A 13798-nucleotide genomic window follows, 5' to 3' on the forward strand; every position below is an offset into this window, starting at 1 on the left:
AAATTTGCATACTTTTAATTCTTACATATTAAATATGTATGTATTTTATGTGTATATATATCTTGTACACCACATAACTGACATCATTACCAGCTAGCAGTTCCTTGACGGCTGGGGCCTTGTGTCAATCATCTTTTGGGCCTGACAGAGTAGATACTTAAAGGTTTATCCAAAAATGAACATGTGGGGAGAAGAAATACTGATCAGGAAAAATCTGCAAAGACATCTGTACAATTAGTTAATATCAATTTGTCAAGCCATTTGCAAACATTAATTAATGCCCCTTTCTGTGTTGTTGCTTTAGCTCTCCCCAGTTTGGGCCCAAGGATCCGTATCCCGGGGTTGGGCCGCATTCACACCCACCCAGCTTCGAGGCCTGGCTCTCAAGACCATGAATATGGGGAACCCAAAACCCTACAGGAGTCAAGTGAGCAATTTCTGCCAGGCTGTTTAGAACGTCACCCGTTACTGGCGTTTCCTCCAGAAGCTCAGAACTCCGGAAAACCGGGGAGCTTTCTCGCCCACCGGGAAACGGCAGTCACTCCGGGGCGAGAGCAAGGAGCAGCCGCGCCACCAGGGCCCTGCTGGGGGCGCGCGCGGCGCGGCCCGACCAGAGGGGAGGCGGAGCGCGGGCGGAGGCGGCGCGCTCCGAGCACCGCACTTCCTGTTCCGGCGCCAGGACGAGCCGCGCGCTGCTGGTGCTGGTGCTGCTCCTGGTGTTGGTGCCGCCCCTGCCGCTGCCGTCAGTCAGGCTGCGTTCGGTTCTTCAGCACCTGGTTCCCTCGGACCCATCGCCGCTTTTAGACCTTGCTGCGGACTCGAATCTTGCCGGGTGAGGCTGCTTCGGCACTAGCGGGGTCGTGGAGGGCAGTGAGCGAGCACGCCCAGGCGGGAGGCGGGCTCGGTAACGGAGGTGCCCGCAGTCGCCTCTTTGGACACCGGGGGCTAAGGGCTTCTCCCCGTCGTCTTCCTCTCGGCAGCCCGCTGCCCGCCCGGTCGCCCCCTATGGAGAAGGCCTCGGAGGCGGGTGACGTCGCGCCCGACGGGTCTCTCGGCGTTGGACGTCAGGCCTAGTTGAGGGGCGGGGCGCGGAACGGGCCCGGCCCCTCCCCCACCCCTTCCCGGCAGGCGCGCGCGACCCGCTCGGAGGCCGGTTCGCTCCGGTTAATCCTGGACTCCTTTTGTTCGTTTGGCCCTAAAGGGCGCCGGGCCTCGCGCCCTTCGGCTCTGACCCCCTCCCCCATTCATTAATTTCTAATGAAAGGGAGAGAGAGACTTGCAGACATTCTTGGAGTCGTGTTTGACGCTTCTGTAAGATTATTCTCAATGTGACAACGTTCTGGTCATTACTTTCTAGAGGAGTTGCTATGACAAACTGTGGAAAGTGCTGAGTTCTGTAATACTCCCTTCAGGATTTATGAGCCTTTGGTGGCTCACAAGTAGCTGGACCATTTTCTTTTGAAAACCGAGAGTAGTGTTTTCAATAGATAAAGATATTAATGTTAAAGCATTGAACCATACTTACCCGACCATAAGAATTTTTTTTATTGCATTGGTACTAAAAAAATACGCATTGGTACTAAAAAAATACGCACTCGTACACCTCGTGGTTGTAAGGGCCTGTTTTGAAAACGAACCTTAATTACAGTCGAAGGTGGCCTTTGGAAAATTTTCCTAAGGTCTTTGCTCAGGAGTGTTCACTGGGTAGGAAGAATAGAAATTTTTCTTGCTGCTGGTTTGTGAAGCTCTTATTCAAATCTAGTTTATCTCAGAAACTTTTGAGTTGTGTATCCTGGAATGTTCTTTTCCTTTCTCCAGGAGGTACAGAGCCCCGCAGCCCGACGCCTTAACCGAAATCCTTGGGATCTCTGTTTTGGAATTTAGAAATCTTTGGATTTTACGTTTAGATTTTAGGAGGACAATAAGATGCATAGATGAGAAAACACACCGGCAGAATCAGGGCAGCATCCCTTAATCCAACATTATTAATATTTGTGCAGCGACAGGTAGGAATTAATGGAAACTAAAAATAACCTCAGGTCAGGTTTTGCCACCGAGTAAGATTTATGCCAAACTTGGGAGCATTTCTTTTTCAGAGGTTTCTGAATTGAGAACTGCAGATAGAGGTTTCTGGAACTATAATAGTGACTGTAAAAGATAACGTTTATTTTTGCTATGTTGCATACAATGCTAAGAGATTTATTATATAAGTCTCACAGCGAATCTGTAAGGTGGGTACTATTCTTGTCTACTTTCACCTCTGAGGTTTGGAGAGTTGGGTTTGTCCAGAGCCACCCAGTGAAGAGCTACAGTGTTAGCTAGTCATACCTACAGTAAGGCAGTAGGCCCATATGCCTACGAAGACAAAACAATATATCTATTTCCGGAGCACTTTCACTATTAGCACTTGATTTGCCAGTTCCATTTAGTCTCTCACATTACTGGCCCATTCTTCATAGTTCAGGAAATCGGTTCATTTAGATGAGCTGACTCCATGACATTCAAATCCTGGTCTTCAAACTTTCTTCCCCTTCCTATATTCCAGCCAGTCTGAACTGCTTACACTCCCCAGATTTTCTCTTGCCTCCCTCTCAGCTTTTGCACAGACTGTGCTCCTTTGGCTAGGGCTGTCCCACCATCCCCTACTCCCAGCTCTCTCTTTATTGTTCTTCCAGACTGCAAGGATTCCTCCCTCCTCCTCTCTTCCTTGATTCCTTTAGGAACTCTTCAAGATACTCCCATAGCGCCCTGTGCTTACTCCAGTAATGTTATTGTTTAAATGGTAGTTCTCCGCCAGACTGTCAAGAGCCTTAAGCAGTTATTCCTTGTAACACCATTCATTTCCCTAAGGCTCAACACAGTTCCTGGTACATATGTTGCAGTGAGTACCTCGTTGTAGAAAATATGGCTGGCATGAGGTTGTTAAAAAAATTACTTTTATATCATGTTTTAAAGTACTTTAAAATGTTCAAAAACTGGCAAATCCCTTATTTCTTGAATTGCTCAAATATAAGATAGAGTATATCTGATAAAAGCCAATATGAAAAACTATCATGTATGCAATTCAAAATTTATATTTTCAGTACAGTTCATTATTCTCCCTGCCTCTTACTAAGCAAATCAGTGCAGAAATCCTCATTTCCCTTAGTGACTCTTAATAAGTAACTTTCTTGTTTACAACACTTTATAGATTATTAAATATTTTAATTTTCTGTGAAGTAATCAGAAATTATAACTGTTTTGCTGATGAGAAAATGGTCTCTGGTGGAAAAGCTGGCTTTTTGTCAAAAGATTCAGACAAAAGGATTGATGTCCAGGTTTCATAACTCTGTGGCCCCATACTGTTAATGACTCCTCCACAATTTGATGGCCCTTTGAAATACTCCTTGTCCAATAGTCACTAGTAATTTTTGGAGTTCAACTTTTTTAAACCTCCCCCTGATTGAATTACCTTTTTTACTCTAAAGGTCATAATAGGCATTACAGAAATGTTTTACTGTTCTAGTGCATGTCATAAGAAATTTTGTGCTCTATTTTAAAATTACTCCTCTTGCTCCTTAGAAAAAAACAGTGATTATTTTTCAGATGATATGTAGATTCTGCCATAAATTGTTACTGGAAAGTTTTGAAAGTAATAGCTTCAGGTTATTCCAAAAAGAAAAATGAAAATCTTTTTTGATCAACTTTTTGTTGTTGTTAGTTCAAGGTTATACTGGCCTCATCTTAATTAATAATGAGCATAATCCATATGTTTTGGAATATTTTTTTTAAAGAAAATATAGGGGTTTTTTACATTCTACTTTGTCTCATATTGGAATACTGATGTCCAACTCTATTTTTTGCCTTTTTATGATGAAAGTATTCCCCAAAGAGTAAATTGGAATGTCTCCAGTTAACATGAACACTGTTTATTCTAGGCATGGAGAGCCAGTCACTTTACTCTGTGGTGCTGCAGAACAGGAAGTGACCTATTTCTAATTCCTTTGGTCAGGGCATTATTAATTCCTCTATCTTCCAGGGTTTGATTTTGAATTTAAATTTCTGAAAGCCAGAGTTGTGTGAATCAGTTTAATATTACTAACTAGTGGAATAACTTACATTTATTGGTTAACTTTATCATGTTTTTCAAAAACTAATAAGAGGGGAAGGGTAATTCTGAAAACCTAAACTGTAGAACCATATGAAGTTGAATGGGTTGCTTGCTTTGTGAGGTTTCTGCTCCAGAACTATGTGGACTTTGATACAGAACCATTTTCTGTTTCGTTAAGGCTCCCCCGGTTTGAAAAGGATGTTAGTCTTATGTAGACTTTAAACCTGTCTTGCACTGATGAACTTTCTTCAGGTGTTAGTCCTAAGAATTTACTATTGTGTGATGTGACTTTTTATTATAAAACAAACCTTAACATGGGAATGAATGGGTAATTGTGTTTACTGTACGTTCACGATGTGTTTTTTTAATATTACAAATTAAAAGCAAGATTATAGCTGTTGTACTTAGTAGGCTTCGTGTCCATTTTCTTTTATCATTCCTCATGATGACCAAGTCATACTTAATAAAACTCTGTCAATGCAAGGATGACTCAGTATTGAGCAGTATATATATAACTATTGTGTATTGGTGGGTCAAAGGAGAAAAACTATGAGATCAACTCATTAGATGCCAAAAAAATCTTCTGAAGTTCAGTGTTATTTTTTTCAACTAACAAAATAATAAATAAATCTAGCAACCTAGGCATAAACAGAAACTTCCTTAATGTAATTTTTTTAAGTCTCAAACTAAAAATGAGAATGGTACTTAAACATTAGAAGCATTGCCAGGAGAGTTGGGAAGAGACTACTGTGTTCACTACCACTATTTAACCTTTCATTGTTGTTTAAGTTCTAGCTTATACAAAAGAAAAAAGAGGTGTAAATAGTGGAAAGAAAAGGTAAAATTATTTTTTGCTGATGGCATAATTCTTTACCTGCAGATTCTAGAGAATCAACTAAGAGACTTTCAGGAATAAAATAATTCAGTAATACCACTGCTTATAAAAGTAATACACTAAAATTTAAAGGGCTTTTGCCATATATGAACAACCAGTTAGAAAATATAATGGAAGAGCCAATTTACAACCACAACAAAATGTTTACCAGTTAAAAATCTAACTCTCAAAAAATGTGTAGGAGACTTGATTTTTAAAAATGATTGAGTGATAGTAAATGACAATGATGGGAACTAGAAAGACATACCTTGTTCCTGAATGAGAAGATTTTATATTTTAAATATATCAAATGTCCACTAAGTTAACCTGTAAATTTAATGCAGTTTAAACCAGAACACCAACAGATTAAAAAAAAAAAAAAGTGGAAAAAATAAGCGTAAGAATTTTCAGGAAAATCTGAAAAAGCAGTAGTAATAGATCATACAATTTATTAAAAATATAAAGCTGCCTTAGTGAGATGGAATGTTCTAGTGTGGATCAGTGGAAGAGAATAGAGTTCACAATACCTGTGGGAAATGGTGGAGGCTCTATGGCCTGGTGTTTAAGAGCCTTGTCTCTGGAGTCAGACTGTACCTGGGTTTGAATCTCTGCTTGTCACTAGCTCTGTGACCTGAAACAAGTTAACTTGCTAAGCTTCCTTTCCTCCAGCTATAAACTGGGGGTGGTGATAGAATCTGCATCTATTAAATGAGATTATACACCTAAAGCACTTAGCATGGGGCCTGTTCTATGGTATATTATATTCAGTAGTATTTGTTGTCAGTAGCAGCTGTGAAATGTGTTAAAGGTAGCTTGTCAAGTCAGTTGGGGAAGAAAGATTATTCAGTATGAAAGAACAGATTTTAAAGTTAAACTATATAAATACAATGGAAAACATAGGTGAGTTTTTTGTCTCATATATGACAGTGAATTTCCTTAATGTTTGTAAAGCATTAAAAAAATGTACTACTAATTAGTAAAATGATCAAAGGCAAAAAAGAGTACATACTGTTTTATTCTATTTATATGAAATCAAGGAACAAGCAAAAACTAAGAAAGTGATTGCTAAGTGGGAAGAGGAATTGACTGAAAACTAGCATGAGTAAACCTTACCGAGTTAGGGAAATGTTCCATATCTTGGATGGTTACAGGGGCATATACAACTGTCAGAGCTTGTTGACCTGACCACTAAACTATGCATTTCATCGAGTGTTAATTATTCTTCAGTGTTTAAAATTGACAAAAGTGGTCCAAGGACATGAGCATATTCATAGAAAAAGAAATATAAATGGGGTATTAAATCTAAATAATGCTCTAATTTCCACTTAAAGAAATGTAAGTTAAAACAATAAGGTGCCAATTTTTAGCCTATCATAATTGAAAATGATTAATAAACTTCATAATATCAAGTGGTGAAGAAGAATTTTTAAAAGGTAGACAGTGCAAATTGGTATGCCTTTTTGAGATGGATTTTAGATGGCCTTAACCATTGCCTGTAAGTTTCATTTGTAGTATCTTTCCCTGGTGATAGATTCACAAAGATATGTGTTCAGAGATGTTCACTGTGTCATTGTTTAAAACAAGTCAAAAATGTGAACAACCTAAACTGCTACCAGATGGAGAGGTGTAAACTAAATTACAGATTACTTTTATATGATGTGTAGCTAGTAAAAAGGGATGATTTATAGAGCTGTATGAACTATTATGGAAAATTTTCCTCTATAAAGAAAAACACATTATATAAATGATTAAGATTCCATTTAAGTAAAAATAATGTATGCATAGAAAGTTCCTTAAAGAATATATAAGAAATGGGAAACATTGGTTTTAAAATATTTTTTCTTTTCTTTCTTTTTCAGGAAAATGTCTGATGAATTTTCGGTAAGTTGATGCATTTATCCTTCTTAAGTATTTTGGTCCTAACTGTGGGCCATAAGTCTTAAATAAAAAGAGATGCTTTTTGTGATTTCTTGGATTTTTTTTTTTTTTTTTTGCCATTTGATAGATGATTTGCCAAAATTTACTTAGATGTAATACGTTTGAAAATTCATTTTAAATTGTTAGTTCTGATAGTGTTAATAATAGCCAACATTTATTGAAAATTATATACCAGACATTGTGTTAAGAACATTTCATGAGTTACCTTGTTTAAGCTGCAGGTTAACCCTAAACTATTGTGGTTTTTTTTGTTTTTGGTTTTTTGAAAATGAAACTGAAGCTCAGAGAAGGTATGTAACTTGTTTGACATAAAGCCAGGATTCACATCACACTATGTTGATCAGTTTTATTTAGAAAACTTGAGCTTCTCTGAGAAATTTGCTTTGTGAAGTTGATATTCAAGGTAACTCCTCAAATTTTATATTAAATGAATTGTTTTTAAACTGAACAGCTTGGCTTTTGAAGAATTCCTGATGCTATAGCTTACTGTCCTTTATGGGTATATAATCATGTTTGGCATGACTTATCCCTAAATAAGATCAATAAGACGTGCCTGTTTTTTATTCTAGTTGGCAGATGCACTACCTGAACACTCCCCTGCCAAAACCTCTTCTGTGAGCAATACTAAACCTGGCCAGCCTCCTCAGGGCTGGCCAGGGTCCAACCCTTGGAATAACCCAAGTGCTCCACCTGCTGTGCCATCTGGACTCCCACCGAGTGCGACACCCTCCACTGTGCCTTTTGGACCAGCACCAACAGGAATGTATCCCTCTGTGCCTCCCACCGGACCACCTCCAGGACCCCCGGCACCCTTTCCTCCTTCTGGACCATCATGCCCCCCACCTGGTGGTCCTTATCCAGCCCCAGCTGTGCCAGGCCCTGGCCCCACAGGGCCATATCCTACACCAAATATGCCCTTTCCAGAGCTTCCGAGACCATATGGTGCACCCACAGATCCAGCTGCAGCTGGTCCTTTAGGTCCATGGGGATCCATGTCTTCTGGACCTTGGGGACCAGGAATGGGAGGGCAGTATCCTGCCCCCAATATGCCATATCCATCTCCGGGGCCATATCCTGCTCCTCCTCCTCCCCAAGCACCAGGGGCAGCACCACCTGTTCCATGGGGCACTGTTCCACCAGGAGCCTGGGGACCACCAGCACCATATCCTGCCCCTGCAGGATCATATCCCACACCAGGACTCTATCCCACTCCCAATAATCCTTTTCAAGTGCCTTCAGGACCTTCTGGTGCTCCACCGATGCCTGGTGGCCCCCATGTGAGTGTTTAATTTGTTATTTAACATGCACTAATAGTCCCATAAGCACAACTAAAAGATTGTCTCCAGTTTGGGTTGGAAGATTGGGAAGTTTTTAAACCTTTTTTTAGAAAGGTGTGTGTATAAAGTAAGAGTAAATTCCAAACTTCAGGTAAAGCATTTAAAAGGATGAAAGCACAAGTTAAGTATTCCTGGCACTAAAAATAGAAAAATTTTCTAAAGACTTTGTAATGTAGTAAGCAGTGTCCTCAATAGCATCCTTGAAGTAAACTCAGAGATGTGTTTAATTGAACCTTTTTTTTTTTTTTTTTTTTAACATTTCTCAGTAATGTTTTATAGCATCACGCCAAAGCACACACAGTTCAGTAAAAGTAATCTCTGCCAGTCTGGCTAGATATAGAGGTAGATTAGAGAATCCAGGCCAGTGAATATATAACGTTACCCATCTTTCATGCAGCTATCCATAGTGTTTCTCATCCAAGGATTTGTTTAGATCCTTAGCAGAATTGAGCTCAAGATTATACTGCTCTCCTACATTGCCAGCTCTATGTAATGCTGTATGTTTTACATATCAGCCAAGCTGGAGTAGGGTTGACATCTTAGTTGAGGACCCAGTCTTGAACATGTGACCAAATAGAAAAGCACCCTGTTTTCCTATGAACTGGGCCAAGTCAGTATCCAAACGCAGAGTCAGGTCTCCTTGGGGGAAAAAATCTATTTATTCTTAACAAAATACTAATCAGATCTTCAGCTAGATTAATCAAACATCCACCTCAATTGTAAATAAAAAAATTTTAATAAAGTGTCCCTAAAACTTCCTTTCATTAGTGTAACTTCTTGCTATATACTCTCAAAAAAATATTTTTGTGAATTGTATGCCAAAATATGTGAGATGATTTGCTCTTTGGTTTTATTAAACAGTAACTTTATTTTAAGCCACAGCAAGGAGTTAATAAACTCCATTTACAAAATCTAGAAGTTTACTTTTTCTTTTTTCTATTGCAGTCTTACCATTAAGTTAACAATGGATGAAGAGATGACGCTTTGCTTTTTGAAGTACATATATATATGCACATGAATGCATATATAAAAATTGCTGTTTCACTATTCTTAGAGGGCATTCATGAAAGAACAACTCTTGCACCTCTCAGAAGATATCTGCCTCTTGTACTTGGATGTTTAGTACATCTGATGGATACAATCAGATAAAAATGTAAAAGTAAATCATTCAAATGTGATTTTTATTCGGTTTTTATGGAAAGTTAAAGTGATTAAGTATATTGAATACAATTTGTTTAAAATTTTTTTTATAATTTGATACAATTTGTTTAAAACAAATTTTCGATTTGTTTAAATTATGAAACTAAACACATAATCACTTCTTCCCCTAAATAAACACACTTTGAAAATAATCACATTGTCATAATTTAAACAAATGATGCCTCTCAACATCTTGAGCTGCTCTATCAATAGGATAAATAAACCTGGTCCTCTTGAGGTTTTAGTTTGGATATACATAAAACTTCATAATTATTGTCGGATGTTGAGCTCATTAACCAGGCAGTGTTCATTTTTATCCTTGAGCTTTTAGAAAAACTTTCCCTTTATTTTGAGTTCCATCTTACTTGTTTTTTTATTAGCCAGATGGGTCATACAGCTCTAAAATCTGCCATTTATGGAAACTAACTTTTATCTTTTTAATGCAGGCCAACATGTATGTAAATTATATTCTTAGGGAATTGGGGATCTCTTTGTATTGCTTTAGAATCATGAGATGTCCATATTGGCTTTGGGAAGAGCTCAAGGAAGGAAACATTCTCTCCTAGAGGAGACCCTGGGAGTTGCTTCATAGACAAGTAATTTGCATTCCCACAAAACACCCTTCCTGTAGCCCCCTCTCCTTCTGTTCTTTAGAAGGCGCACATCCCTTAATTCCTCCCTGATATGGAAAACTGGCACACTCAAGGGGTCTATCACAAACAAAGAAATTAGGTTTAGAGAACCTTAGTCAGACAGACATGATAGTTCTCTTTGTATAAGTGTGATCAAAATATGTATGTGTCTTTCAGTCTGGTTAAGTTGTCTTTGTCTCTTACATAGTTTCCTGGATCTGTTTGTAAAGTGTTTATGGCCAACAGTTCAGTTCTGTATTTGTTGATAGGTAAATAGAAGAATGAGTGCCGTCCTTAAAAATTATCCTTTAGCTCTAACAGTGAGAATAATAATAAAGTAGATCTCTGCAGTTGAGTTTAAAGCAATATGACTGTGTTGCCTAGAAAAAGTTGTTTACTTTTTGGCACCTTTAAATCAGATTTTTTAGATTTGGTATAGAACTGACCATGTTATTCGTCAAATAACATTTTGAAACTTTGAATGTATCCACTGGCTTACTAAAATGTATTGTGCATTTCTTGACCAGTATAGGAAAGATTTATGCTAGAGCTTATTTTTGCTTAGAAATAAAATATTTGGTAGTTTCTCTTGTAGTTAAAATGTCGAGAATGCCAAATGCTGCCAGTTTAATGGTTTGATAGCTACCTCCTTTTAAGAAAGCAAGATTGTCACCTTTGAGAGGAACATTCGGTGTTTAGGCCTCCCTTTTAAGTGCTGATAGATTCAAGCTTTTGGAATTGAAACTGATTTGTTTGGGTATTTTCAGACTGGGGAATGTTAGACAGCTCTTTCAGAATGGCACAATCTTTCTTCTTTCACTTCTTTGGAGGGACAAGTGCCAGCTATCTGTAGCACACTTGGAATCTGTGTTGACAATGTAGCCTTCAGTTTACTAGGCCAGTAGCCTTAGAAAGTGACATGGCTTAAATTGTCAATCAGTATCATAATGTCATCTAACTCTGGAGGGATAAGATGATAGGAAAAGTAAGATGGCAGCAAAGATACCTCTCCTTCTGGTTATTTTGGTTGTCCTACATTGGGATAAATTGACAACTCTAGCTTTACCTAAAGGTATTTAACGCTAGAGAGAATAATGTTTAACTAAAAGAAGACAAGGTAGCAAGTTTGGGAATCTGTCATCGTGAAATCCATTTATTATCGGAGAAAATCTTTTGCTAAAGGATTTGAAGGACCGTGAAGACAAGATTTGAAATTACTACCCCCTGTAAGTATATTAACTTTGCTGGCAGCCCACATAGCCCAGTGAGCCCTAGACGATACTGCCATTTTTAAGCTTTGCTTTTCGAGGATTTTCCAACTGGTGTTTCGGAAATTTTTTCTTTTCTTTTCAAGATTGGAAACCAAAGGAATAGAATTTGCTATTACATTCTTTCTAATTCTTTCAAGCATCATTTCTTAACTTGGAGGAGGGACATCTCAATTCTCTTGGGCACTCTGGGGCAAAAAGTATTTTTAGGTTCAGGGTAGAGTTAAGAAAAGCAGAAGTTGTTTCAAGGGAGGAATGGGGGAAAGCATCTAAGAAGGTTTTTTGTCTTTACAAGGGAATAATGTTGCTTTTAAAACAAGTCTTGCTAGGCTGAGATTGGTTTGTGGAAGAAACTGCTTATTAGTATGTTTGGTCTCAAGGGAACATGAAGTATGGAATATGCTGGCATTTGGACTTTCAGAGCAAGAATTTTAAGATAAATTTGATGGAGATAGTTGAGATGTGTTGAGGAATATTGTTTTTGAAGTTAGAATCTTAGGTTTTGAAATGTTGAACCTAAAAATGACAGCAAAAGATTTTTAAATAGACCTTAGGGCCTCATTTACATACTCAGTCCTCAAGAATCAAGGCTCCTTAGAGGAGAGCTTACAATGCCTTGGCTTGTCTGTACTGGGTTTGACGCGACACTTTTCGTGCTTTTGAAGATGGCTGTGTACAGCTCTGACTCTTAAAGCCTGTTTTCTGTGAAGTAATACATTGATTATTTGGGAAGAGACAATAATTTAATTACCCAAGGGCCACCTTCCTTTGTCAGTTTTACTGTTTATTGCTTTCAGTAGAGAATAATAAAAGGACAGAGAAGAAAAGGGGTAAGTTTTGGGCCTTGGTCTGTCACACCACTACAGTGAGATATTGGAATATTTTCCAGGAAAGAAGTCAGTTTTACCCCTGGTATTTTTACCTCACAGATAATTAGTGCTACCTATTGTACTCAGATGTACAGCTTTTGAAACTGTGTAGATCAAAGTCTCAATTAAAATACTGTGCCTAGTTTGCATATCAGTCGGTTGCCTACACTTCTTAATGATTAGTGCCAGTGTCTTCCTCACCCTGAATAATCTAGGGCTAGATTTATAAAATGCCTGCTTTATAAACCTTGGAAATTAAACCTAAGACCTTCAAGTGTTCAAGTTTTTGAAAGCATAATGCTTAATTCATATGAATCACACTGATACACTGTACTATGCATAGAAAGTGGTGGGTGGCTTTCAGGGGAGACTATAATCTTAATACAAGCAATATTTAGTATTGAAGACAGACACTATTCTTTCTATTTTCAGAATTCTGCCAAGTAAAACAAAAATTGCCAACAAAATAATCAGTATTAAAGAAATGCCATGCAAGCTTCTGGCTATAGAAAACATCTGAAAACTGCATTCATTCAGCAGACACTTAAATGTCCATGACGCAGGTGCTTTGCCAGATGCCAGAGATAGAGCTGACAAAGAGTGCCTGTCCAGGGGCTTACAGCCTAGGGGTTGCATTACAGAACTCATTAGTACACTCATTATTAGTTTACCTAGGCAAACATTTTAGTATTGCTGCTGGTGGAAATTATAGACCAGCCTTTGGGCATTTAAAGAGCTATGATATATACCTTTTTTTAAAGTGAGAAAATGCTTTTCAGGACTGTAGTGTTTTTCAGTGCAAAGCGTGCGAAAGTTAATGGGATGTTTTTCCTCTTCACTTTTCCCCTGGTTAAAGGCACTTTCACTGCGTGTCACTGATTAGCAGATACCGATTTGTTGCCATTAAGTAAACTTGACTTCTTATGTGTGCTCTGTAAAGGTTTTTTTTTGTAACTTTTTCCTAATATTGTGGTTTTTTTCATTGACTTAATAATGACAAATTTAATGTATGTAATTGTCTATGCATTTTAAGTTAAACTGCCTAAAATGTGATTTGAGACATATACATTTGTTTGTATTATGAACTGTAAGCAATCTGTTTGAGATGTTAGGTTTTATCACCTGCTGCTGTATTTGTAAACAAAGACAATGTTGCTTTAAGACGTAATTATAACTAGGAATAGTCTATGGATATGATACTTGATATTTTTTAAGATAAACTTGTTTGCTTTTGTGTATTACACCTGAAAACTTTTTTTTAAAATTGTATTTTCATGGTTTCAGTTTTTCCATTTATTTTAATCTTTAGGCCCAATTCTGGGCTTCCCAGAGCAAGTCCAGCACCTAATTTGTTAACTGCAAATTCTTGTCATAAAGAAAGAAAGAAAAAGAGCCTTAGACGCCCCTGTGTGTGTGACCTGCATTCACTAAGGCATTTAAATAGACTGCCTGGGAACAGGCGCTCCTCCACAAACCATCTTTCACAACGTACTGTCCGTTGTGAGGATTTCCTCTTCTTCCTTCAAGGCTAGGCTGCTCTTTGTAACCAGGTTATCTGTATACACAGTTACGAACCTCCTTTATCTGCCC

At 38.2% G+C, this 13798-nt stretch overlaps 1 protein-coding gene across 1 annotated transcript; it reads left to right on the forward strand.

Annotated features, from left to right (window-relative positions):
• Nucleotides 1-672: 672 nt before the first annotated feature.
• Nucleotides 673-13487, forward strand: MAPK1IP1L (mitogen-activated protein kinase 1 interacting protein 1 like). The gene is made up of 4 exons (XM_010982952.3): nt 673-832; nt 6824-6845; nt 7472-8179; nt 9185-13487. Exons 2-4 carry the CDS (start codon nt 6828-6830, stop codon nt 9194-9196), a joined length of 738 nt encoding a protein of 245 aa, XP_010981254.1. The 5' UTR covers nt 673-832; nt 6824-6827; the 3' UTR covers nt 9197-13487.
• The last annotated feature ends 311 nt before the right edge of the window (nt 13488-13798 follow it).

This window comes from Camelus dromedarius, chromosome 5, assembly GCF_036321535.1.
Source record: "Camelus dromedarius isolate mCamDro1 chromosome 5, mCamDro1.pat, whole genome shotgun sequence".
Lineage (NCBI taxonomy): Eukaryota > Metazoa > Chordata > Mammalia > Artiodactyla > Camelidae > Camelus > Camelus dromedarius.